The sequence below is a fragment of the Clinocottus analis genome, unplaced genomic scaffold (genome assembly GCF_023055335.1).
Source record: "Clinocottus analis isolate CAN_PGR_092001 unplaced genomic scaffold, fCliAna1.0.p SCAF_15, whole genome shotgun sequence".
In the NCBI taxonomy this organism is placed as follows: Eukaryota; Metazoa; Chordata; class Actinopteri; order Perciformes; family Cottidae; genus Clinocottus; species Clinocottus analis.
Genome location: NW_027175876.1, coordinates 13,681,437 through 13,707,272, shown reverse-complemented (window position 1 = coordinate 13,707,272; position 25,836 = coordinate 13,681,437). Strand labels below are relative to the sequence as shown.

At 49.0% G+C, this 25,836-nt stretch overlaps 1 protein-coding gene across 4 annotated transcripts in view; it reads left to right on the top strand.

Annotated features, from left to right (window-relative positions):
- Positions 1-25,836, top strand: part of epha7 (eph receptor A7) — an 86,066-nt gene that overhangs the window by 9,247 nt on the left and 50,983 nt on the right. For all 4 annotated transcript variants that reach the window (XM_068576911.1, XM_068576909.1, XM_068576908.1 and 1 more), the window contains exons 4-5: positions 12,225-12,380; positions 21,622-21,957. In XM_068576911.1, the coding sequence (XP_068433012.1) occupies positions 12,225-12,380; positions 21,622-21,957 (492 nt within the window). The remainder of the gene's footprint in view (positions 1-12,224; positions 12,381-21,621; positions 21,958-25,836) is intronic.

Below are 25,836 nucleotides of genomic sequence, written 5' to 3'. Positions count from 1 at the left end.
GTACGATCAGTCACAAACATTTAAGGTCATTTTCACACATTGTATGATGAATAGATAACGTAAAAAATCCCCAGATCTATCGTACCATAAGCCGAAAGCGTTGAGATAATTGATAATTATTTATATTGCGTGATAAGTTGATAACGTAGTTATCCACGCTGGCCTACTTTTCATAATATATCCAGGAATGCCATATCTAGTTACTTCTATTGTTACTTCTGATAGAAAGACAGTCATTGGTAGCTTACCTTACATAGCAAATAGGAACATGATGTAGACAGATCAAAGTTTTACGCAATTTGAAATGGTTGGGTATCGGGTTTCAACGCAGTGCAACCATCTGCAGACGATTAGATAGGACTCTCAATGCTTCAGTCATCAGAAAAGTGCTACGCAGATAATAATCAATAGGACTGCTTCAGATAGCGAGGGGAAAGTCTAAATGTAATGATTATCTAATACAAGGAAGAGCGCATTTCTACTGAGATTCCTCCGCAGCATTTATTGGCGTTTACTCTGCAAATGCAAATCAGCGACGCTGACGTCTCTTAGTGGAGTAACGTCGTGCTGAATTCTGGAATATGTGCACGACGTGTCGGTCGGGTTTGACGTCCGTCTAAAGGAAAAAGGGTGCGTTTTTTTAAGTGCAAATTGTGGCATCTGCTCAAAGAAACCGAACGCTGACTCATCAGTATCCAGGCCTTGGAATCTGACCTGCCGGTCCAACATTGAGGCCCGCCGCTGCATCCCATGAATAGACCGAATCCAAGTAAACAGTCCTCATTCTCACGCAAACAAAAGGCACATGGTCAGCTATGCTGGTGAGAGACTTTGTTTTAACCCCCATCCAAAGAAAAAAGGGAGACCCCAGTGACTTTTCGTCAGATAGTGTTATTTCCAAGGTGACACGGGGGTCCCGCATGTGTCCATGCATGAGGTCAGTGAATATTAACTTCATTTACACATGGCTGCAGACCAGCGCAGCGCCACAATGGAGGCCTGCCCGTTGTGTTTAGTAACACGAGCGCCTCGGCTGACAGGACACTGTCAAGACGGAAGATGGATGATCGTAGCAGTTGACCCCTGATCGCCAGAAGAGTCACCTCCCCGGCCCCCGCCCCCGCCCCCACCCCTCCCACCCTCACCCCTGCATGACAAAAGAGCCCTCCCCGCGGAGCGGCGGCCCTCATCTCCTCTTGCACTAACAGGTTCAGACATCTCCATCGATCCGCGCCTCAATGCCCCTTGCAATTCTAAGCTTTTGCCCTTTTTCTTTTCTTTTTTTGTTTCTTCTCTTTTTTCCCGCTACCCAAACTGTGGCGCAGATGTCGGTGTTTGTAATTGCCTGACTCGTCGTCCGCTGGAGAGCGACGCGATCAGACAGGCGAACTCCGTGTCAGAAGACAATGTCTTCGGTGTTCCGTGTTGCGTCCCCGTGGCATGAGGGTGAAAGTGATATGTGACCGGGGGTCTGGACACCTTGAAGAGGCGGCGAGGAGCGGCTCCTCTGGGAGGCTTCAGAACCCCTGGCTCTGTACTTCAATCTTCCTCTAAGAGGAGAATCGATAAGTTATTACGTAACTTTGCACGTCTTCTTTTTTTTATCCTCTCACCTGCATCAAGAGCAGAGGAAGCAAGACGTACAAGGTGCTGCGAGGATGGCTCTGTTTTGCGGGGACTTCTGGTTCTGTTTCTTTCAGAGACTTTTTTTTTGGTGCACTCAAATGACTCTGCAAAACAGGAGGGATCCAATTTTAGCGGAACCACAGTGGGATAATAAACAACTTTAGGGCTCATATATTTATTATTCTAACTGCGTAATACCCGGCCAGTGATCTTTCTAGAACGTTTGATGAATTGTTTGTTCGACAAAAGGTCAGAATAGAGCAACAAAGTTCCCAAAGCAGAATGAACACGAGTCATTTTCTGTCCACCTATCTTGAATATCTGCTGACCACGATAGTGCTCGGGATAAATATATATATAAAAATCCAGATTTTGCAAAAGCACACGTGGGCATCTAAGGTCAAGCACATTTTCGTGTATCAGGGGAGAACGAGGAGCTAGTTGCACATTGTTCCATTCCTTCCTGTCACAGCTCTGCGACCTGAGCAGGGTGGTGCTGGGTTGGGATGGGATGGGACGGGGGGCTGGGTCAGTGTGGGTTGGTAGTCAGTGACACAATTCAGAGATAATGCTCAGTTGCTGACTGGGGACATTTAGCTCGGGCTGCAGGGGGCTTTGGATCGGTCAGACCTTTGGACCCTCTGCTTTCATCCCCTCTTTTAGCCCTGCTTCCTTTCTTTTTTCTTTTTTCTTTAAAGCTGACCACCTCATCCAGTAAGAGGTGGCCGCGAGGCCAGCTCTTAAAGGGCTCTCCCCCACCCTTCACTGCTTCCATGTGAGTTAAATGAACTAAACAAAAGGCGATTAGGTAGGGTCTCCACGTCACTGACAATCCATTTAAAAAAAAAGAAGAATAAAAAGCTCACTCCGTGTGATAGCTCAAAAGAAGCAGAGTCCTCTCAGGAGGACTGTGGGCAGCGGACTCTATATGCAGCTCCGGCGGAAGGAGAGGTCCGGAAATCCACTGGTATAGCGAGTTTAGTCTTAAAAATGCCCTTCATTGTCCGCCTCCAAATCCATGCAGTAAATTAGCAGGAGGGGCCGAACGAGACAAAGCAGGTGTTCAAGTTGGTTGTTTGCTGCTTTGGACTCGCTGTCAGCGGAGGCCGGGACGCACCAGAAGCAGCTGTGTTGAGCGGGATCGTGTTACCTCCACCTCTATGTTACCCTCAAAACTCCTGGAGATGTTTTTTGCTTGATGGTCTGAGATTGAGTTTTATAAATGAAGCAAGATTGACAATATTCCGGCAAGAAAAGACCAAAACCAACTGCAGCCTGTCTCTCTCAATACTTCATGACTTTGCTACATCGGTACAACTGTCCCAGTAATTCACATTTAGGTTTGAAATACTTGTGTTCGGGACTATTTTCAGCTGCGGACTGATACACATGTTTTGTTCTGGTGATGGAGGTGTATGAGGGATTGCCCCACAATAATAATACATGGCTAGATATATTTTTCATGGTCTTTCAATGATATTTTCTGACAATGAGAAGCTTATTGAGCATCGCCAGCCTTATTCTTTAACTGAAATGCTTCACCCCAGTAACAAAAAACACTTTTCTTCTTTTTCTTTAGAGGTAAGTTAGGTGTCTCGCCATGTTGAAGTTTTGTTTGATTTGTTTCTGGGCTTTGTGCCTCCAAACTAAGTGAGATGAACGAACACCACTTGTCGTGCTAAAAGCAGTGATACTTTATATTTGAATGCCTTCAATGGCAGCATCTCTTTCATGTGATCAAGCGTTGCCATTTAATTTGGGTTAAAGTCTTGTTTTTGGAGGCTGCAGCGCTACTTACACCGCAGCAGGCGCATTAGCTTAAATTTTTTGAGTATAACTTAATCAAGTGTCTGGCTTTGATCTTTTTTAGCTCGCGAACAACCGAGCAGACACTTCCTTCAGCGCTCCCTGCTCGGAGGGGCAAAGCTGCATGCCCTCCAACACGGGCTAAGGGAATGCTAATCTTCTCTCTTTTGTTTCTCATGGAAAGCTACTTATCTCCCGCTAAGCACAGGTACCTCGGATGAATGGGCTGCTTGTCTGTATGTGAGGAGTGTAGCGGCAGCCAGACAGAGTCATTCCAAGTATGCGTGGGGCGGAGGGAAGGATCCAGCACCCTATGACATCAGATCACCTTACCGTTTGAGCTAACGCCTTTTTCACGCATCTTTTCCCACCGCCGCTGGAGCCGAGGTTTTATCATCTTTTTGCGATGGCACTCGGGACCCGTCGCTTGTTTGAAATTAACTTGTTTTTTTTTGTTTGGAAGGGGGTTTGGGAAAAAGCCTCTGTCCTTTTTTCTTTTCTTTATTTGAGGTGGGAGATTAGCAAAAAACACTGCTGCTGAGCGTCTCTTTCTTTATATGAAGCTGGAGATTTGGAGCACTGCAATGGGCTTAGGAGGAAAAGAAGAACAGAATTCACCTGCTGGTTGCTTTGTTGCGCCTGTGATAAGACTTAACAACTAATATTGTGAATATGACAAAAAAAATATTCTTAAGCGCGCCATTAGAATACTCTGAACGCAATTTAGACGATGCAAAGCTGCAAACAAAAATGTCAGCCAGCACTGTTGAGGGCTCAATAAATAACGCACGTCCTACTTCCAGGTGCACTTGATTTCTCCACAACCTTTGCAGCTACAAAAGTCCACACATCACCCGCAAGACGAGATCAATTGAGCTGTCCTTTCGGCTTTTCAAGTAGGAGAAATAGACTTGGATAGAAAGGCGTTGTGTGTTTTTTTCTTCTTCTTCCCTTTCCCTTCTTTCTTTCTTTCCCAGGTCTGCTTCCCTGTGTTGCCCTGAAATTACTCACAAGATGTACGGCCTCTTGCATTGTGGGGGAAAACACCACAGGCTTCAGTCCATAAAAAGAGAAGCAGCCATAGTTCAGCATGCATAAAATGCCAGTAAACAGAGCCTGATGAATGTCCACACCCGGGCCTTCCATTTATTGGAGGCAAAGAACATAAGTCACATCTAATCAGAGCAACACACACACACACACACACACACACTTTCACACACGGGCCCCAGGCTGCATTGATGCATATGGAATAAGCTCTGTGTTGAGCTATTGACATCCCTCTCTATAGTGACAACACGCGGTCACGGTCTCTAATTGCATGCCCTGGAAGTACAAAAAAAACGTGAAAAACATGAAGCAGGAGTTGTTTAGTTTTTTTATAAACAGCATTTCATGCTTGTCTGAACATTCAGCGGGACACGGGACATTTTGAAATGGCTGACAGAGAACGCTCATGACAGCATTAACAATATGCCGCAGCGTAAAGGAGAGTTTTAGGGAGAGAGTGCATTTTGTTTCCCCACGCGTTGCACCGCAGCGAAACCCCCAAAAAACCCGCCGTTGGAGTTAACGCCATGTGTTGAGACCACAGACTGTACACAGGAAGTGGAACTGGCCACCGTGACGTCACCCATCGGTCTGTGGACGGCCTTCTTGTGAAGCCTTGAGTTGGGGCAGTTATTTTGGCTGTTGGCATCTTGGGTCACGGCGATCGCCATCTTGGCTTTTTTTCGCAACCAGTGAATGAACGTGACCATATTTGGCGAGGGACACGGAGAGGGTAGCGGGTAGCAACCTGTCAATCACAGTAAAGCAGGTCCTGCAACATACTCTGCTTTATGGTCCATTTGAATTGGGACCATGACAACGACAAAAAATAAAGACAACATTGGCTTTTTTTAGAACCGGAGGTTAGCTCCTGGTTAGCGTGGGCGGGTCAACCTGCCAAGGAGCAAAAACACAAGCTCCCATGCCACCATGAAGCGAGATCGTGCCCTGCCCGAAAATGTTTTTTTCTTCCTCTCCAGACATGGGAATATTTCAGATGATGCACAGGCTTGTTCAGAGGTACGTGAAAAAGGGCCAGCTCAGCATCGGATGTCTGAATCACACAGACAAAAGGGAAAAAGACACTGGGTGGAAACACACTCCTATAAACCACAGGCGACAGGCTCCCCATCGTACCGGGCGTGTGTTGAGAGTTGATATTCATAAAGACGTTTCCCCAACCGAGCGGCTGTGAGCGCTTTCTTTTTTTTTTTAAATAAGAAAATGAACTGTTTCCTTTATCGCGCTTGACCCGTTCCACCTGGCATTCATCAGCAGGGGGGGGGGGGGGACTGCACGTCGGTCCTGTCGTTCGCTCTCCTCCCTCTGCCTCTTTTATCACTCTAATGGGGTGCTATCTCCAGGCCGCTCTCCCCGGGTCTCCCCCCCCCCCTCCCTCCCCCTCCCATGCGCATTCTTTCCACATCCATCCCGACACACGAGCGGATTTCACACATAATCAGGCTGGACGGGAGGGCAGCAGGAGAAGGTGTGTGGGGTGGGGTGGCCTGACAGGACTCATCACATCCGAGGACCTCGGACAGAAAGGCCCACACGAGCCATTCGTGCTCGGGCAGTCTGTTCAAAATCAAAAAGGGGAATGTCCCACGTTTCCTCACACTGCGATATTGAGATAGAGGAGGGGGAGTGCGAGGGGAAGAAACTCAAAGTCCCAGCTGCCCTGCTCGGGCCAGCAAGAGTTCTGCACGCTCGGTCGTATCCAGGGTTGTGACCTTGATTGGATTTGTGGGTTGTAAGCGAGCGAGGAAGACACTTGTTTTGTTTTCCCCGAGTGGACGCCGCTTCTCGTGCAGACGTCTACACACAGCTCCCACGATCAATGTATGATGTATGGATCACGTCCGCCCATGCGGGACACCCGGTGGAGCACAAACATGAAGCGAGGACGCCGGGTAGAGGGCGGGCCGCAGGCTTTCTCCACTCGGCTTTGGTCAGAGATGTTCGAGGTTCCAGACTCTTGAAACGCCCCCACGGCCCCGGACAAATACATGGCAGAAAAGCATGGTGGAAAAATGAATGCTCGAAAAGCTACGCGGGACAACAAAATAGGGGCACATCTGGGATCCGGCCTGTCGGCCGAGGTCTAGATTAACTGTAAAAGAAACCGCCGCCTCTCAGACAAGGGAAAAATTATTTTCTATTTTGGCCAGGAAGGGATATGTCAAGCTGTCGCATAAGCAGTAAGTCATCCCCTCTCGCTCCCCGCCTCCTCCCCTCCTCCTCCCTCTCTGTCCCTCACCCCGGAGTGTCATGACACTGCCAAAGCGCGTGAGAAACTGGATGCAATTCAGGAATGTTAAGAAGCTCAGCACTGAGAGGGGGAGAGAGAAATAAACCGAGATCTTAGAAAAATACAGATTATTTTTTGTGTGCGTATATATGTGTGTCTGCATAAGATAAGGAGACTTTGTTTTATTCTCTGGGCCAGTGTCTGTGTGTGTGTGTGTGTGTGTGTGTGTGTGTGTGTGTGCGCGTGTGTGTGTGTGTGTGTGTCGTGATTGAGACGCCAAAGTCACAGGAGCGTTTGATTATGTCTGTCTCCTTATCCCCGACTCCTCTTCCTCCCTCCGTATAAAATTGCTGACAGCAGCTTGTCGCCCCCCTCTCCACCACCAACACCCCACACACACACACACACACACACACACACACACACACACACACACACACACACCAATGAATCAAAGTGCTTGACCACTGGAAGGGAAACTACAGATGCTGGGCTCTGCAGCCCGCTGTAGCCCACGAGCTGGCTACAATGTGAGACTTCTTTTCTTCCCCTCTCTGCGAAAGCTCAACCCGCTTCTCTGAGGGAATGACTAATTTCTCAGCGTCGTAAATAAGCCGACTGTTGTGTGTCTGCCGCTGAGCTTTTTTATTTTTTTTAAAGGGCCGGTGTCAACGAGCTCAAAACCATTAGTCTGCCTTTATCTGTGCCAGAAGAGGACCAGACTTGCATAAATGGGCCCCTTTTCCTTTTTTTCCCTTCTCCCCCCCTTTCCAAGGAGTCACTCCTTGTACACTTCATCCTGACAAATGTAATTACACGTTGGACTGTTAAACCCTCCCGTCAGTGGAAGTAGTTCCGTACGGTGTTTTAACGCGTCATGTTGGCCGCATGGGCCGACTAGATATTCCCCACTCGGAAGGGAAGTGTTGCCGAGGGGGCGGTCGACAAAGAACCTCTCGCTCGCGATCATCCTCCCTTCTCCGACTGAGGGTGTTCTCCTCGGCGTCTGGTGCCAGCGGCGGGGGAGTCGCCAGCAGCGAGTCAGTGTTTAGCCGCTGGGACTGGAATGCCGGGCCGGGCCGGCTGTGTTTGTACTTGTCACTCATTGCTCCGCCAGCGGTGGCAGAGCTGCAGGAGCACTTAGTTGCCCCCTTGTCATACAGGCAATTTTTTTTTTTGAGGCCTCATTTGCCGCCGTGTTGCTTCTGTAAACATTTCTGGGTGCCAAAACCCAGTCTTGATTATCCAGGAGGATTTGTTTTTGCCGAGAAAAGCATTGGAAAATGAGCTGTTTTTTTTGTGGTTCAGGGAAAGTCCGGGTTGCTTTTTGTAGTTGGGGCCGTCGTTTCTATCCGTTGATGCGGCGTTGATCTCAACGTAATTACTTCGATTGATGCTGGGTGTCGATACCGGCCATTTGCAGCACATTGGGCATCGGCCCCGTTGAATGTGTTCCTGGCCCGTGTGCTGCCGACAGCTAGCGCTGGACAAAGCCACCGCTGATACCGCGTCACTTCCCGCATTAGCTTTGCAGAAGTGCATTTTGACACGGAGATGGTAATTGGCCTCCACTGTGAAAACCGTTGAAAATGGCATTCATGTTCAGCATTTAACATTTGTGCCTCCCTGCCCGGGGACTGCACATCCAGTGACGGGGGCTTGGAGCTAAATGTGGTTAAAAAGGATCTCTGGGTGTAGAGTGGTGTTTCCATTAGAAGCCTAAAAAGGTAAATGTAGGTGTTTTGACAGGCTTGGACACTGATTAGTTGCGCTGAGCAACATAATGGAAAGGACATGGCAGAGAAATAAACATTTTTATTTGAGGGGTGTTCGATCCGGTCTGATTGTCATCGGCGAAACCGAGCACTCCTATTGGACGGTGAGGAGTTGCCCTGAGCGATTACATTGCGCGGATTTCAGAACCGTTGTCCCCATTAGTTACTCTACGAACACCAACATAGGGAAATACGTTGCCACCCTGTTAATAAAAAAAAAAAGCCAGACTGACACTGTAAGTTTGTTCTGGTAAACTAGAATGAGACATTATTTCGGGTTAGGGTTAGGGTTAGGGTTAGGAGCTTTGCTTTAAAACGTTGAATGTCAAAAACAGTTCTTGTTGCATGTTCAACAAAGTTTGATGAAAGGAGACGGCCTCAGTACCGCAGAGGACCTGAAGCATTCGCCGCTGCAAAATAATAAAATACAGCTTTTGAATTTCAATTTCGTGCACATTCAGCGCACCTCACCTTGAGTTTGAGTATTGGCGTGAATGGAGAGAGAGCGCCTGTCTTCCCAACAGAAATGCTCTTAAAGCCATGAGTGGTAACACAAATAAAAATGGTAGTTATCTAGTCAAGTTACCTTGAGACGCCCTCCCTTCCCTCAGCCCTCAGCGCGTCTTAATCCCAGTTTGGAACACTGTCGTCTGCCGGACTGGCGGCGGTCACGTCGGGAGATAGCCCGCCGGCCACCCAGCAGACGAGCTCTTAGAAGAAAAAAAACCCAACGGCAAACAGACCCGCGAGCTTATCAGAATGTTTAAACAGCCCCAGCGAGCCGTTCTTGAACCTGCGGGAGAAAGCCCTCCAGTGTCACCGCCACCATCCGTGGAGGGATGTGTGTGTGTGTGTGTGTGTGTGTGTGTGTGTGTGTGTGTGTGTGTGTGTGGCGGGGTGTGGCGGGGTGTTTACTTTGCGCATCAGATAGGCGGCTTCTTCCCTCGGCCCCGTCTCGTCAGAATGCTGCCGCTCATCCGACGCGAAACACGCGGCAAATAAAGCAGCTGGATATGACGAGTAAGCGCTCTTGTGGGCACGTTTCGCCCGGTCAGCATTCGGGAGGGGGGGGGGGGGGGGCGCTCACACAGAGCCTCCTCGCGGCTCTGTTTTCAATTACCGGCTTGGGAAAGGTAAAGAAAGATTAGAGATAAAATCATGTCTTTTTTTTTTTTTTTTTTTGAAAGGGGGTTAAAAAAAGAAGAAGGGAAAGAAAAAGGTCTTGTTCCAGGAGGCCGTGGCAGTGCGATAAATGGAGAATGACAGGTCTTTCATGTCGCTGGAGCAGGGATACCCTAAGCCCCGGCCTCCGCTTCACGCCGTTCTGGAAGTGGTACGACAAGAAAGATTCCGATCCCTTTATCCCTCGTGTTCCGGAACCTGTCACAGGAGGCGTCGGCCAATATATTTCCCTCGGGGGGCCAAAAAAAAAAAGGAAGGAAATAAAGAAATAGCAGAACCCAGATCTGTAATAGTGGGGTGCGTCTGTGTGAGTGTGTGTGTGTGTGTGTGTTGGGGTGGGTACGACAACCTTTACTCATTTCCCCCTGCGGCTCATGAAAAATGCATTTTGATTATAATTTCATGGTTTGTATGCAGAGCTATTCACAGAAGTATAGATTTCTTGCAGATTGTTGAAGAAATCATGTGGCCCGGATTGCAAAGCCTTTTTTTTTTTTCTTTCTCCCTTCTTTTTTTTTTTCTTCGGCAGGCTGCGTTTTGCACACACAGCCGGTCACTGTGGATTAGGTCGACTCGAAAAGGCTGAAATAGCCCGACCCGGAATAGACATTTCACTCCTCGCCGATGCGTGCGAGTCGCAACGAGCCGGTGTTTTTTTTTTGTTTTTTTTCCCCCCGCCGCTTCACTTCCATCTTACTCGTTTGCTCGCCGTCGTGGGAATCATTTGTAACTTAAAAGGAAACGCTGGGTGGGTGAACCATTTCGGGTGTAAGTGTGTAATTGGGACCGGCCTGAATGTTACGTTCCCCAGGCCGAGAAACTGCATCGCCAATTATGTCATTATTTTAGTTTTTGACATATGGGTCGGGCAAACACAGGACTTTCACGCAGGAGACCGCTGTTCCAAAAAAAAAATCAATGCTGACTCATTTAAGTTCACGTCTGTGACTTAAATAACTTAAACAAACGTATAAGAAGCACATCCATGAGGTTTGACAAAACCTACTAAAAAAGGTAAATGTCGACTTTTTCTCCTTTCTTGTTGTTTTGTTTCATTTTCCAACACGTGTTTGAAACTGCAACCGTAATCCGGAAGATGAGCGTAATTGCAGTTCAGCCGTATGGGAGTGTAATTTCGTCGGAGACAGGGTTTGCAGTGGAAACCTCTCTCCCCACACGGGCAGCGCCGGGTCCTCTGATTAGTCGTGTCACTCACTCGGCTTTGTTTACCGTCTGGCTCCGAAAAGGTAAAAAAAAAAAAAACGTTGAACCGATGCCACGAGCTCCGTGTGTAAAACGCTCATCTCCTCCTCATGTTTCCTCTCCGAGATAAGGCATGTCGTAAACAAGTCGGACCCCTCCGCCGACCCGAGCATTCGTCCGCCTCGTTATTCACCTCCAGGAGGCCTCGACGGGAGATTTGCGGTGGCTGTTTTTTTCTTCCCGCGCTCCGCTCGGTGGAGGCTGCGGGTTGAGACGAAATACCGGCTGCTGCGAGACGTGAACACGGTGGTTTGTTCTGTCATGCCCTACTCTCTTCCTGATGGAGTTCAGGTGTGAAGCGACGGCTCTTCCAGGCTGTGTTTGCACAGGACCGAATTAAATATCACCTGGAGACGTTTGTCTGTGAAGCTAACGCCGTGTGAGCGGGTTTCTCAGCCGGGGTTTACTGAATATAAACTGAGTTTCTGGTTAAGGGTGGGAGTAATTACGCTTTTTGTTTTGTTCCATGCCAGCTCGGCTGTATTTACCCATCGCTGACTGCTTAGTTAGCACATATCTTGGTCATAATCCTTATTTGAACCACATTTAAGGGCTCAGATTCTTTTTAAACTTCATTATAGGGACTTTAAATCAATTTATTTTGTATAGCCCTGAATCATAAATTTGCCTCAGAGCTTTCGGGCTCGGTCATCAGTGGAAGATGGAACTTGACTCATCTGGTTCACAACAAAATTAAAAATATATAAAGGACAATCTATGCAACATGCGATATCCTCTGTAACAGGAAGACCCGCCCCCAACAAAAGCACCTTGAAGGGGAGAAAAGGATGTGACAGGATGTGCGGGATTAAAAATAAATATGACGTAGGATGCTGACATCAGTTTGAAAGTTCTTCAAAAGTACATTTGCAGCTGTCCTCTTATGGGGATGCAAGAAGATGAACACAAAGAAAGAACACAAATGTCTTTGATACGAAGGAGTTTGTTCTCTAAACATTTGCTTCTTTTGGTATCATGAATTATTGAAAAGGGACTCAAAACAACAACAAGAAAATGCCTTATTCAGTCGTCTTTTTCTTCTTCGTTTTATGTCTTTAAAGATTGAATATGACAAATTGAGAAATTGAGCACCTGTTTCTCATTTTCGCAGATTGCATGAGGCCGGGATTGTGGAGGAACCGATGTATTACATGACACACAATACTGTCTGCAAGAAGGGAATGTGTTTTTCTCCTTGCATTGACCCTCATCCTTCTTCTCTCCTCCCCCCTTCTCTCTCTCTCTCCCCCTCTCTCTCTCTCTCTCTCCAGCCTGCGGCCGTGGTTTCTACAAGTCTTCCTCGCAGGACCTCCAGTGCTCTCGCTGTCCGGCGCACAGCTTCAACGACCGCGAGGGCTCCTGGCGCTGCGACTGCGAGGACGGCTACTACCGGGCGCTCTCCGACCCGCCGTCCGTGGCCTGCACCAGTGAGTCCGCCCGCCCGCCCCGTCCCGTTTTCCATGCAAACACAGCGCTTGTTGGGCTGTGAATTTAAACAGAAGCACATGCGAAGGACCGAGGGAGGAAAAAAAAACACACACACACACACACACACACACACACACACACACACACTCCAGAGCTCCACGGCAGGCCTGTTCCGTCAGTCCGCATTGGCTCCATGAAAGCCCCAGATGTGTTCCGTGGCAGTTCTTCTGCCTCCCAGTGTGTCATTATAATTATGTTCGCAGGCTCCGCGTGTCTGTTTTCTGTCTTCGCTGGTCGCTAATGACGAGAGGAGCAATTTGCCATTTCCCGTCTGAAAGATTACAATTACAGTCGGCAGCCCGGGCAGCGGCCCCGCGTCCTCATTCGTCCCGGGCCAGTGCGACGGTCATGTGACGGCCATTGATGGCTTATTTACACAGGCCGAGAGGGGCGGGGAGGCTGATTTGCTCCAAATCCATTCTCTAGCGAGTTTATTTCAAGGTGCTCCTGGATGGGCCTCCCCTCCCCCTCCTGGTGCCTTCAGCCGCTGTGCAACAGGGAGTTTTACACCCCAGCAGGGCGATGTTAGCACTCTGCTTTATCTCTGGAGGTAAACACCCCTTCTCCCCCCTCTTTCCTCCCTCTAAACATAATCTCTGCACCTTATCGGCGTGCCGGCTTCATTCTACTGATAATGTATCGCAAGACTCCCGGATGGGCCCACAGGCTTCTGGCTGCTACATACGCACCCTTTATTTATATATTTATATATATATATATATAATTTTGTTTTGACACGTCTCTTGAGAAGTTAAACGAACAATTTAAGAGTACGATCATTTATTCTGCAGCACTTTTCATGTGGACGAGAAACAACAAGAAACAGATACGCGTATGCGGTTAAATCAGCACGCTTTGTTCTCATCCCAGAACACCCAAAGTAGGCCAAGTTTATATGTGTGTGTGTGTGTGTGTGTGTGTGTGTGTGTGTGTGTCTGACAAAGAGTAAGACCGCTGGTGAGATCATGCAAACAGTGGAATGTGACGAGCGACACGTGAACTTGTCTAAATCTGAGGATTAAAAGAGAGTACTACACAGGTTGGAGTTTGGATTTGATATGGTTCATATCCCGTATCAAAGGATTTCCTGGTTCTTATTGGCGTCTACCGAACTCTCTTTCCGTTGGTTTTTCAACACTCGGGTGCGTTCAGTGTTCTCCGGCCGTGAGTTATTTGGCACGGGCCTCGGGAGAGTTTGCACCTTATTTTTTCTCCGATTTGTTTGAATTCCGCTTATTGGTCGGCGAAAAAGTTCTGTTTCTGTTGCAGGTTCATTAAAGTGAAAGTGCATTATCGAGAAGAAGAAGAAGAAAAAAAACCACATTAAAACAGCGGGGGCAAGATAGAGGGTGGCGAGGAAAAGTAGATCATTACTTGGATAAGAAAGTTTTCTCTCCCGTTGTTAATGAGCTATGGTTTCCCAGAAGCATGATCTGTCATCCACATATCAACCTCCTGTTTCTGCATTTCAGCTGGCTGTGTTTCTCTCAGTTTCTTGGACAATTTGTACGAAGTGTGTTCAGCATTCGGGTCTGGAACCGCTCCCTCAGCACAAGCGGACTGTCCGGAGAGTCGGCCGTGTCCTCTTTGCCTGTAGCCCTGTGGGCTGGATTCACCACAGCAGGAGCAGACGCAGGGAGCCATCCCATAAATGCTCTCCTTGGAGTCAGGTGTTGAGCACATCGAGGGTTCCTCTGGAACACAGACTTTCTCTCAATGCTGCTATTCGGTCTGTAAATCCCGTTTCGATACATCCACGCTATAGACTGTGGAGAAGAAGCGGACGCAGTCCGCTGGACGTCATCCATATTTGGGTATTGGACGACGGCTTTTGGGCCTCGAGTCGCTCCAAGCACAAAGAATGAAACGGTGTGAATCCATTCAGTCCATTCAATTTGTTAAATTAGGGTTCACGCGAATGTAAAAATAAATACAAATGTCAAAAAGGTGTCATGATATTAGTACATTTGTATTCATCATTGCTTTGAGTTTCGTGGCCAAAACAAGTTTAAAACCATTTTAACAACAATGAATCAGACTTGACTCCAGAGTTGACTTGGTAGTTTTACGTCTTTACTTGGGAATTGACTTGGGGCATGCCAGTCCTGACTTGGTTCATGGGACTTGCCAGTCTTGACTTGGGACTTGCCTGTCTGGACTTGGCTCCAGAGTTGACAGTCTTGACTTGGTAGGTTTATGTCTTTACTTGGGAGTTGACTCGGGACGTGTCAGTCTTGACTTGGGCGTTTTTGTCTTGAGTCTGATCTTGTCAGTCTTGAACTGGGACTTGGGACTTGCTGGTCGAGACTCAGGAGTTTATGTCTTGACTCTGGAGTTTATATCTTGAACTGGGACTCGTCAGTCTCCATCTGGAACTCGATTCGAGGCTTGAGTGCAAAGACTTGAGACTTACTTTTGACTTGCAAAAACAATGGCTCGGCCCCACCCGTCCTTTCTTAGCCCGTCACAGATTAACATTCCGATGTTTTATTCTTTCTTTAATCTCCGATGTAAACAAAGACAAACAGAGTGCAGCTCAGCAGGAGACATGTTTGTTGTCTGCTGGTGACTCTGAGTCAGCCCTCCTAATGATGGAGTCTTTAAAGCAGCTGAAGTGGCTTCATCCCCTAACTGTCACTTGTGGCTGCGGTGTCTGCTGTTGAGAAGAAGTTACCGAGAGGCCAACCAGGCTCGCGTTGCCTCATGGTTTCAGACGAGTGTAAAAAAAAAAAAAAAAAGGAAATAAAGTCTGACGGAAGAATTCGTAGAAATAGAAAATGAGCTCTGTCTGCTGAGTGAAAGCCGTGACCTCAATTTGAACGCACAACGTTCCGACAGAAGGGCTGGGATCCGTCTGTCGCGCTCCGTGCCCGTCCCGTCGGGCACAAACAAGGCCATAACTCAAGCTAAGCTAATTTGAGGCCGGCCCGATGCCCACAAACCACCAGTCTCTCTGTGTAGCGGGAAGGCGACCGTACGGACCCCTGTTCCCCAAGACGGGTCCATTACTCACGTCTCCAGCCATCCCGATCAGACGTCAGCGCTCCGCTCCGACGTCTCCCGCTGGACGAGGGCGGGGACTCCAGAAAGTTCCCTTTTCTTTGCCGTGTCCTCTGGCTGTTCCTCTCTCTGGGTAATCACCTTGGCCAAGTAGCGTAGTAATTACTGAAGTTGCCTAATGCACACTTTCCATTATTCATTTTCATTAACGCCGGGTCTACACTTGATGACCTCATACCATTATATGTAAATATGTATTTTCAGCTTGTGTGAATAGCTTCGCTCTGCTCCTCGTTCACCCGGCACCATTTTATTTTTTCACGCCTCCGTTCGTGCGTTTCCTCATTCATCGCTGGATTAAGTCACTGTGACCAACAGTCACTGTGATTTCTTTTTTATTTCTCCAGACGTATTCACAGCAGGAGAGAATTGTAATTGAACATGAATTTGCGCTGCTTGAACAAATAAGCGTGATTGACAGATTGTCTTGTATTTCGATTTTTTTTGTATTTTTTGAAATAGGGGTTTGTAAAGGCAGGCCAGTGAGATGGATCTGTGGCCCACAGAGATTAAGGAAGTGTCGGTGCGGATTTGAGAGGAAATGAGACGAAGATGTAACGTGGGGAGGCGTAGAGAAACCCTGAATAAAGATGATGGGAGAGGTTTCAAAAACATGTACTTCCAGAAACATTGTTTCCCATGTGGTGTGTGTGTGTGAGGAGAGAGAGAGAGAGAAAAGGGGGCGGGAGGATGAACACTTGTTGTTTTAAATTTCTGGTTCACGCCATTCATATGCAAAGTTGTAAGATAATGAGGGATGTACGGAGAGGGAGGGGATGGGGGGGGGGGGGGCGGGGGCATGGCGGGGCGTCTTCTCCCGGGGCTCGACACAGGCAGGGGCCGCTGACAGGTTTGGCGGAGTGGACATCAATCACGCAACAGCTGCGAGCGGCGCTGGTGCTGGCTTCGGGGGCCGAGAAGGCCGGTTTGTGAGAAGTCCTCGCCCCCCACCACACACACACACACAAACACACACTGCCGCCGCTCCCCTTAAAAATGTGCCAGCTCGACAAGTTGCCTGTCCGTTAAAGAGGGAAAGAGGCTTCGTCCTGCTTTGTGAGTTGCTGTTGGAAGGCCTGCAGAAGGTGGAGGGCTGACCAGATGTCAGAAGGCCCCGGATTCACCTCAACGGGATCTCCAGTTTGATCCGCCACGCCTGGTCATCGTGCTATTCTTAAACCTGTCTGATAGCGGGACTGCTTGAGTTTCTCGCCCCGTCAGCACATCCTGTGGGCTAGGTGGGCCAGTAACTAACTAATCTAAGGTTTGACACGAGACCCTTTAACAAGACAGGACCTCCTGGGTCCGGGCCTCAGTGACTCGCCATTGCCAGGAGGAGATTAATCCCGCCGCACTTTCTGTTTTTTTGTACGCACTTCATCGTCTTCTTAGTTTACATGGAAAGCTAAAACTGATCTCAAAAGGACGTGCGTCTTATTTTTTCAGTAGTGTCGTTAAACTCGGCCGTAATGATCGGAAATTAAGCTGATACAAACAGAACGCCTCCCCGTCCCGTCCCGACCACGCACATGTGAATTAGATGTAAATTGCTGTGTGATTTTATTCCTCCTCATCATGATTTACGAGGGCGGGGCTGGGGTGGGGGTGGGGCTATGCAGAAATGGTTTTGCAGCCACTTCAATCACAATCAGATGTCCTTTATATAGGGTGGCATTTAAGAGTTTCTGTGAAAACGTCCCGTCTTCCTGATGCATTCCTTTTACTTTTATCATTTTAATCCGTTTCCATGTGCCACTGTGCTCTCTCCAGAGGCTGAAATGGACTTTTTTTGCTCGCACGGGCACCAAAATCCATTATTGAATGCAGCGTGGCACTGGAGTGGTCTCGAAACGTTGTTTATTAAGACGACATCCGGAGGTTCTTCTACTCCTTCTCGGCTTCCCTCATGCGGGTCCTGCTACCGCCACTTCATTAGAGCCTGGGTCACGGGAGGAAAGGGGGGGGGACAACGACACACATTTGTAGAGCCAGGATTACCTCATGGGCGATTTGAATGCCACTCACCCCCGCCCGCCCGCTCTTATCCATCCCTCCACCGCTCCCCAATTAGAGCAGAGCTGGCTAATAGGCTGTGGAGGGTTAAGGCAGCCCCCGAGCACCTCTCAAGGCAGATAAGCGCCGGATTCTTCTCTCCTAAGCTCGGATTTACTCAGGTCTCACAACTCTGCACAGAGTGGAGACGGGGTTGTGAAACGTGACCTAAAAAAAAACCCTTCCCGATGCTGCCGCACCGTGTTTTTCTTTATGGTCGATGATGAGATGTAGTGGACGCTTCGGTGCGGCCGAGGTCTCGCACCGGAGTACTTAGTTCAGTCACGGGTTCGGCGCCACGTCGGCACGCAGGAGGCGTGGGCCGCTCTGATTTGCCGCTTCTTCGCCGTCGCACATACGGGATGCGAGCGCGGCGGCGGCGGCGTTTGGGAAGCGGAAGCCAGCCGGCGATTGAGACGTTTCAGGCTGTGGGGGCTCCAGCAGGCTAATCCGTGAAATGAAACTTGACTGGGAGGAGGAGGGTGCGAGAGAGGGGAGAACACGAAAAGATAAGAAAGAGTGGGGAGGGGTAAAAAGAAATGGGAAGAGCGACAAGCCCTTGAGCTATGAGGATGAGCAGACAGACAGACAGCGGAGGGGCTCAGGCTGCAGCGCAAATCCTGCTGCAGGTGAAGAGGGGGCAGAGTTTCAGACTCAGGAAAACACCGACTGAGCATATTCTGAGGCACAACGTGGCGCCGAGGCAGGGGAAGAAGAAAGATGGATGATAGGGGTTCAGTATGCTTGTGGATAGTGGGTAGTGCGATTGTGTCATCTCCCCACTTTTTCCCCATTTTCATTTCATTTTGGTGTTGCTTCCAGGTGTGACGTTGCACACAAATGAGAAATGACAAAGAGAGCTCAACCGCTACCTGGCGTTTCCTCTACTCTGCACATATTGGGGTTGTCTTTGACAAGAACAGAGGCCTCCTTTACGCCTCGCCTCGACACGCGTTCTGTATCTGAACTTCATCCGGATATGATTGAACCTGATCACGTTGGCACCTGCTAGGTTATTAATATGCGCCTCCAGTGTCCACGATGAGCTCTGATGGCGATCTGATCGTTCTTTTGAGCTCAAACAACCAACCGCATTGTTCCAGTGTGTGAACCCGGCCAGTTATGAGGAGCCAATCAAAAACGCCCAATTCATATGGCAGCGTGAGTGACCTTGCTTGTTTGTCACTTGTTGACCCTCGATTATCTTCGAGTCGACCCGACCTCAGCGCCTCACATCCGCTAAAGCTAAAGCTGTTGCCGGCTTTAATGTGGCTTGATGGCATCACAACCAAAAGGTGCATTTACGGCGTCACTTCACGCGATCCAGCGCAGTGGGAAAAGACTATCGGCTGTAAGGTGATCTGACAAGCATTTCGTTTGAAGCGTCTGACCCTCCTCTGAAAAAAACAAGGGATGATTCTTCCAGATCCAGGGTCAGCCCAATCTCATTTCCTTTCGCCTCTCGTTGCCTGAGATCTCGCCCGCTTTGATCTGAGACCTGAACGAGAGTGGCACGGGCAAAATGAGATGTAATCATCCCTCGCCGTGGCCATGGAAATGCACGGGTGGAGGGTCGGGGGGGGAAAGATTCAGACTGGGAAAGTGCTCGTTGCACAAGTGCGCGGGCATCCCGAGGGTGGATGTGCTCGAGGCGCGCCTCTCCCCCTCCCCCACCCTTTTTTTTTTGTCTGCGAGGAAGATTGAGAGCGCACGGTCGATTGTCGGCGCCAAGGCCCAAAGTGCAGCGGCGCTATCGGCAGCCGCTCGTCTCCGCTCCGCCGGCCACAGGTGGCTCTTTCATCTTCCCGGTCCGCAGTCTGCTATCTGGCCCGATAATCATGAATATGGATGTCTCCCGTTGAGCCCCTGGGTTCTAAAGGGCGGGACAGGGGGAAAACAACCTAAGTGCTGTATTAATGAGCCTGGATATTGTGGTAGCAGTTTTGGGCTCGGCGCATATGCATGACCCATTTTCTTAACCTAATGTGACAAATTGAGCGAGTGGCGAGGTCCCTCCCCGAGATTCCGCTCCAAGAGTCTTTTCCTGAGAAAAGCAGTGTTTAAAAAAGAGAACAGACCGAAGATGTTCTCCGCGTATTCATAAACAAAGAATACAAGTCATATAATCTTCACTGCGTTAGGGTGGGGGGAGTTAATTCATATCAACATCTGGGACCATAAAAGCCAACAGCCTGGAATTTGAAAGATGAAAGCGGCAATTGGTTATTCATTGTTTTACGAGATGAGCTAATCTCTCCGCCGTCGCGTGGACATTTACAGGCGAGCGCTTTGCGGTCCCGCGCGCTCTGGACGGCGTGGAGCTATTCCTTATTGGGTTCCAAGGGAAACTCTAGACGGCAGTTACAGGGCGGTGATAATCCAGGTTTAAATCTCGTCCATAAATCCTGTGGGCGAGTCAGCCTTTGAGTCTTTTTTCGGAGGACGTTAACTTTAAGTGTCCCGCTTGCCTGGATGATATAGCTCTCCAAGGCAACCATGTAAAGCCATCATCTCCTGCTGGGTTCGCTGTATATTTTTGGAGAACTGGAAGGCCATTAACCCCCGACTCAATCGTTTTCAAAGCAGCTGCGGATTTGACGCCGTCAAAAGAATCGGTATCTAAACAAAGCCCGTGGTCCGTCGGGATGAGTCAGCGGCTATGTTTGCATGCACCAGTACACCGTAGTAAAAAACTGAAAGGTCATGTAGCTTCAACCCTTAAGATCCATGGAGCTCTTAAGCCTCTTTCATATTTCTTTCAGATATAATTTATGCATGTGTGTAACCCATTGGCTATCTGCTTGGTGCAAAACAGCAGACAAACTGGCATAAATCAGGCGCCACAGAAGTATTTATTGCCATATCTGCTCCGTGTCCTCTGCGCGAGGGCCGCAAAAGCGTTGCCTCCCGAACAGATTGCAAGTCGCTTTGAAACTGGACGTCAACTGAAACGGTACTTACACCCATTCGCCTGATTCGATGTCATCAACATGGAACTGTAACTGGATTTGAGACTGCAAGTTAGAAACTCAAGGAGCTGAGGTCAGCTCATAACTGTCGAGTCACATTTACCCGCGTGGCGAGAAAAGGCATCGTCTCCCTCGTAAAGCAGCTTCAGGTTGGTTTTTACGCCTAATTATCACAGCTTTTGCTGCGCTGGCGGCGTAATGAAGTGTGGATCCGTGCTCATGCATGCTTACGAGCGCATGTGGCTTGGCGCCGCGTGTGAGTCACCGCGGCAGAATGTGGTCGTGGAGACACCGGGTTTCGCAGGAGTGACCGCAGAAGAGGTTGGGAGCACTTTGCCAGGTGTCTCATGGACAGATTTCGCCGCCGCGGCCGCGGCTGTCCTCTTTGTAGTCGACTAACACAGACGCCGTTTGTCATGAAATTGATGTAACCGTTGCCCCTCCAGCTGGCACGGTGCTGGTGTTGTGTGGCGGGTGTGATTCCCAGAGCTAGATTATGTCATTGAGGTGCTCTGGCACATGAAATAAAAATCACAAAAAACACAGCGGGAAAAAAAAAGGCTGTGTGGAGAGTTTCAAGCCAAATACGAGACCTGTCGGGATGCAAATGAGCTAACAATCGTTTTCAACACCTTGATGTCAGAAAGCGACCAGTTGGGCATTTTTTTAAAATCATTTTTTGTTACAAGACAAGAAACTCTGAATGTGAATACCTCGGCAATCGAGTGATAAGGAAAAACAGACGTGTGACCGCGCTGCATGAACTCTGCTATGAAGTGATTCCCCCTTTGAAACTCTGGGCTCCATTACACAGCCCTCCAACACTGACCTTGTGCCTGCCAGAGCTGACTTCTTTTCAGTGTAGGCTACCTGTACTGGTCTTATTATAATTGAGTGTCAGTGTTTGGCTCCAGGGCTGGAGCTGGCATATCCTGTATAGTGTGTTTGTGTGTGTGTGTGTATATATGTGTGTGTGTGTATGGGTTTCTTCTTCTTTTCCTTCTCGGAGCACAGATTCAGTCATTGCACCCTCTTGGCTGTCACTTTCCCTGGCACTCAGTTGTTTCATTCTGGCTTCCTCCGTGTCCACCTCTGACAGGACCTCCCTCCGCGCCACAGAACCTGGTCTACAACATCAACCAGACCACCGTGGGCCTGGAGTGGGGCCCGCCGGCCGACACGGGCGGCCGCAACGACGTCACCTACAGGGTCATCTGCCGACGTTGCAGCTGGGAACCCGAGGAGTGCGTGCCGTGCGGGCCGAATGTGGGATACTCTCCGGCGCAGTCGGGATTAGTGGACACTTACCTGAGCGTCGTGGATCTGCTCGCCCACGCCAACTACACGTTCGAGGTGGAGGCCGTCAACGGCGTGTCGGACCTGAGCCGCACGCAGCGGCTGTTTGCGGCGGTCAGCATCGCGACCGGTCAAGCAGGTAAGGGCTTTTTTTTACGTCACGCGAAACAGCACGTCGTAGCGGGTTTGTTTGACCCGCACACAAACAGAAATGTAGGAGTTGACCAACGGTGTCTGGGAAGCCGGAATTGTTACAGCACCTAAAACGCCCTAAAAGTGAATGTGTTTGTGTTCACATTTGTTTTTGATAGTGGATCAAACGCACAAGGTACAATGTGTTAATCTGCGATTTTCTTTTAGAAGTGCTAGCTGCTAAGCACTTAGCCTTAGCTAGGCTAACCTTGTCCTTTTCTTTTACTCAACAACCCTGTTTCCTCCAAAATTATGTTCCCACACAACTAAACTACATTCTCAATTATGTTTAGAGGGAAATGTACTTCCTCCCGGATTTGAGTTTTACGGATTTACGCTGTAGATTGAAAAACAACAAAACAACATGACTATAAAAAAAATAAAAACGAGCCAATGTTACCTTTCGGTTGGACACTGGACATCCTGGGTTAAAGTCCTGTGTTTGTCTGACCTGTCTAACTTAACAAGTCCATTACGTTGTCTGAGAGCGCAATGTTTCTGGAGAGAAATTGGCATTGATCCTTTCGTCTGACCCACTTAAAGCGAGTGAATAACCGCGTTCCACAAAATATTTCCCTCGACGCTGGAGTTGTAAATGTTTGGCTCTTACCGGTCTGTGCACAGTTCACCCGCTGCTCCAGCTGAGCGAGAGTTAGGCGACTGACAATTTAGTTTCTGGAAACATCTCATATGCAAACTACAGTAATGATTCACCATTAGCATTAATGATCATAGTCTGATATTATCCAGTAATATATCCACTATGCATATTACCCAGATTAACGTAATGTGTGTATCAGCACTACAGTAGCCAACATTATTATTTTAGCAACGATGCACACGCTCAGTGGTACCCGAAGAGCTTTATTTGCAGTGCGGTCTCCGGGGAACGCAGTGTAATTAAAATGCTATATTTTGTGGTGACAAACTCTGAAGCCCTTTCCGTATTAATTATTTCTGCGGATCCCCGCAACAAGATTCCTCTTTCGTGCTCGAGCATCCATGAAACACAGTGGGCCAAAAGCGCTCCGGCCGTGGTGATTAAAAGAAGAGAGAACTGAAGCTCCGGCCGCACGTGTGAACCGCCGTCTCTCCGCTCATTCGCGCTCGCGCCATGGTTCCCATGGAGGGTTAGGCCGCTCACCCGCCACACATACGACGACATAAGCGGTGGTTTGCAACCACAAGTGGCTCACGACACGTGGGTGTGTCTCGGTGGACTCGACGTTCGCATCCGGGAGAGGGAGAGAGAAGAAAGGGGGCGTTCAAATGAACGGACGGGGATGATGCATTTCGGCGCGCTCCATTTGTGACATAGACGCACGCTGGAATGTGACCAGGGTTTGTCCGGCCAAGGGCAGGAGGATGGCGGGGAAAGGAGGGCAACCCGCAGGAGGGGGGAAAAAGATAGGAAAAAAAAAAACAATTAACACAAGCTCTGTGAGAGTCACTCATGATTATACGTGGCACGCTGACAATTCACAATTACTCAGCTGACCCGGCGGAATATTTCGCCATTAGCCGTCAGGAAGGCGAGCAGCGCGCTTAGCCAAGACGGTGTCACGTTTATTATTTTGAGTAAGTGGCACCATTTAAAGAGCTGTAACACTGTAATCAGTGTAATGGGTCAGCAGGGACGAGGCAGCTGATGATTTTGTTGGCCAGTTGCATGAACTTCTGACAGCCAATAATATGTGCCGATCAATATCTGTGATGATTTTCGTAAAGAAAGAAATAAAGACATCCTTGGTTTTCCCAAAGTATCTTGGATACTTGGGCGGACGAGCCTCTGAAACACAGTTTAGGCCAGTGGTTCTACTGGTGGGTCGGCAGAGTTAGTTTAGGTTCTATTTACTTATCTTATTGTATTGTTATACACCTTTAACACCCCTACACACACACAATCACAGACCCAGCATGCAACACGACTGTCACCATACTATCTCAGGTTCAAACGTCACCATCTTTTCATTAAATACATTTGAGATGTAGCACCTCTTTGAAACTCGTCTCATTGCTTTTGGGTTTGCGGCGTGTGAAGGTGAGCCGGCCCACTTCGTCTGCTTGACTGATACCTTGAAAGCAGAGGCTGTTTTTTGTGCCCAGGACCCCGAAAATGATACTGGAAAAGTGTCCGACCCCGATATGATTTTGCTTCAAGGGCCTCCATCGGAAAAATATATGTGGTTTTAAAACTACAACTATAGTTGGAGGAAGTGAGTTTTAATCACTTTGGGCTCACCTCTACTGTGTATTTATGGGTGATAATAAACTATTCCCTGTTCCCCTTCCTCCATCCAGGGGGGTCTGGAAATGACGGAAAATGTCAGTTGCTGAAAAAGCTCTTCAAGCTCCGGCTGAATTGCACGTCGATAGTCGGCAATCGGTTGATATCGACGGCCGCGTGACGCGTCTCTCTTGTTTCCCTTCGTCTCCGTCGGACATTAGCTCCACTCTGCCGGGCTCATCGTCCTGCTCGCCGGACCCTCACTGCGTCCGGCGCTCTCTGGGCTGCTCGGGAACGCTCCGACGCCTTGTAATTGGAACGCCGGCGCTTCCTAAAACAATCGGCCCCCTTCCTGAGCGGGCGTGCAGGACCACTCGATAAGAGAACGGCTGCATTATTAAAGCCTTTATGGCTCATCATTCAGAATTGATTAACCTTTCGTGTGGCGAGGCACCCCATCGCAGCGAAAGAACCGTAATATAAAAAAAAAAAAAAGGAAGGGAAGAGTCGCTCCCCGTCTCCTGCATGGTTAATCGCGTGCACGGGCGCCGCAGCTCGGCACTGGAGGGGATGAACGCGCGCGGCGTGTGAATGCAGATGGCGATCCATCTGATGCGGCATTCACACCTCCCCTAATTACACCGAAGGCGCGGCGAGGCTGGAGCTGCAACACGAGGTGCTGAGTGCTTATTGTTCCCAGAAACCTAATTACCTCTCAGCTCCGTCTTAAATGAGTTTAAGTGGAGGCTGCGAGTTCATAAGCTTGATTTCTCCAGCTCCGTCCTCGCGGTGGTTCAATAGAGATTGTTTTTCCCTCTTTTTTTTCCCCTCCTCCCTCCGTCACGTTGAGGATTTTTTTGCCGTCTTTGCCGCCTTTGCCGTACGCTGGAAGTTAGGCGCGCGTTTCAATCAGCGCTCCATTGTGAGTCGACGAGCGCCGCAGAGCCGCCCCCTCGGAGGCCCTCCGGGGGGCCTTGGCTTTCCTCAAGCGCACTCGTAAACAGGGCCTTTTGTTCCTCCGGCACACTTGCGAGCGGGCGCTGCTCTTAGAGCGAGCGTTAATATTTATTCAGGCGGATGTTCACATCTCTGAGCCAGGAAAATGGCTGTGGAGAAGGGCACAGCAGTAGGATTGGAAATTGGTTATGTGAAAGGCTACAGGAGCCGTGTGTGTGTGAGCGTGTGTGTGTGTGTGTGTGTGTGTGTGTGTGTGTGTGTGTGTGTGTGTGTACACGACCAAAGAAATGGGGTTTAGGTGCGATCAGCAAGAGGTATAAACAATATAATGGGTGAAAGGAAGAGCCGGTGGAAATTGATTTTAATGTTGACTGCGTTGTGTTAGCCAGCAGCACAAAGCCTGTTCCACTCAGATAGCAACTTGTACAATAGTTGGGCTGTGCTCTGATGTATCTACGGGCTCGGTGGGTGAGTCAGAGCAGAAAAACAGTGGGTGTGACACGGCCAATGGATTATTTAGACTTTGGCGAGTTTCGACCAGAGATGCCTCAGAAGGCCCGGGTCGGCGTTTCCAAAACACTTCGATAAGATAAAGACATCCTTTCCCAAAATTCTGACCCATCTCAGTTTGCGAAGCCCTCT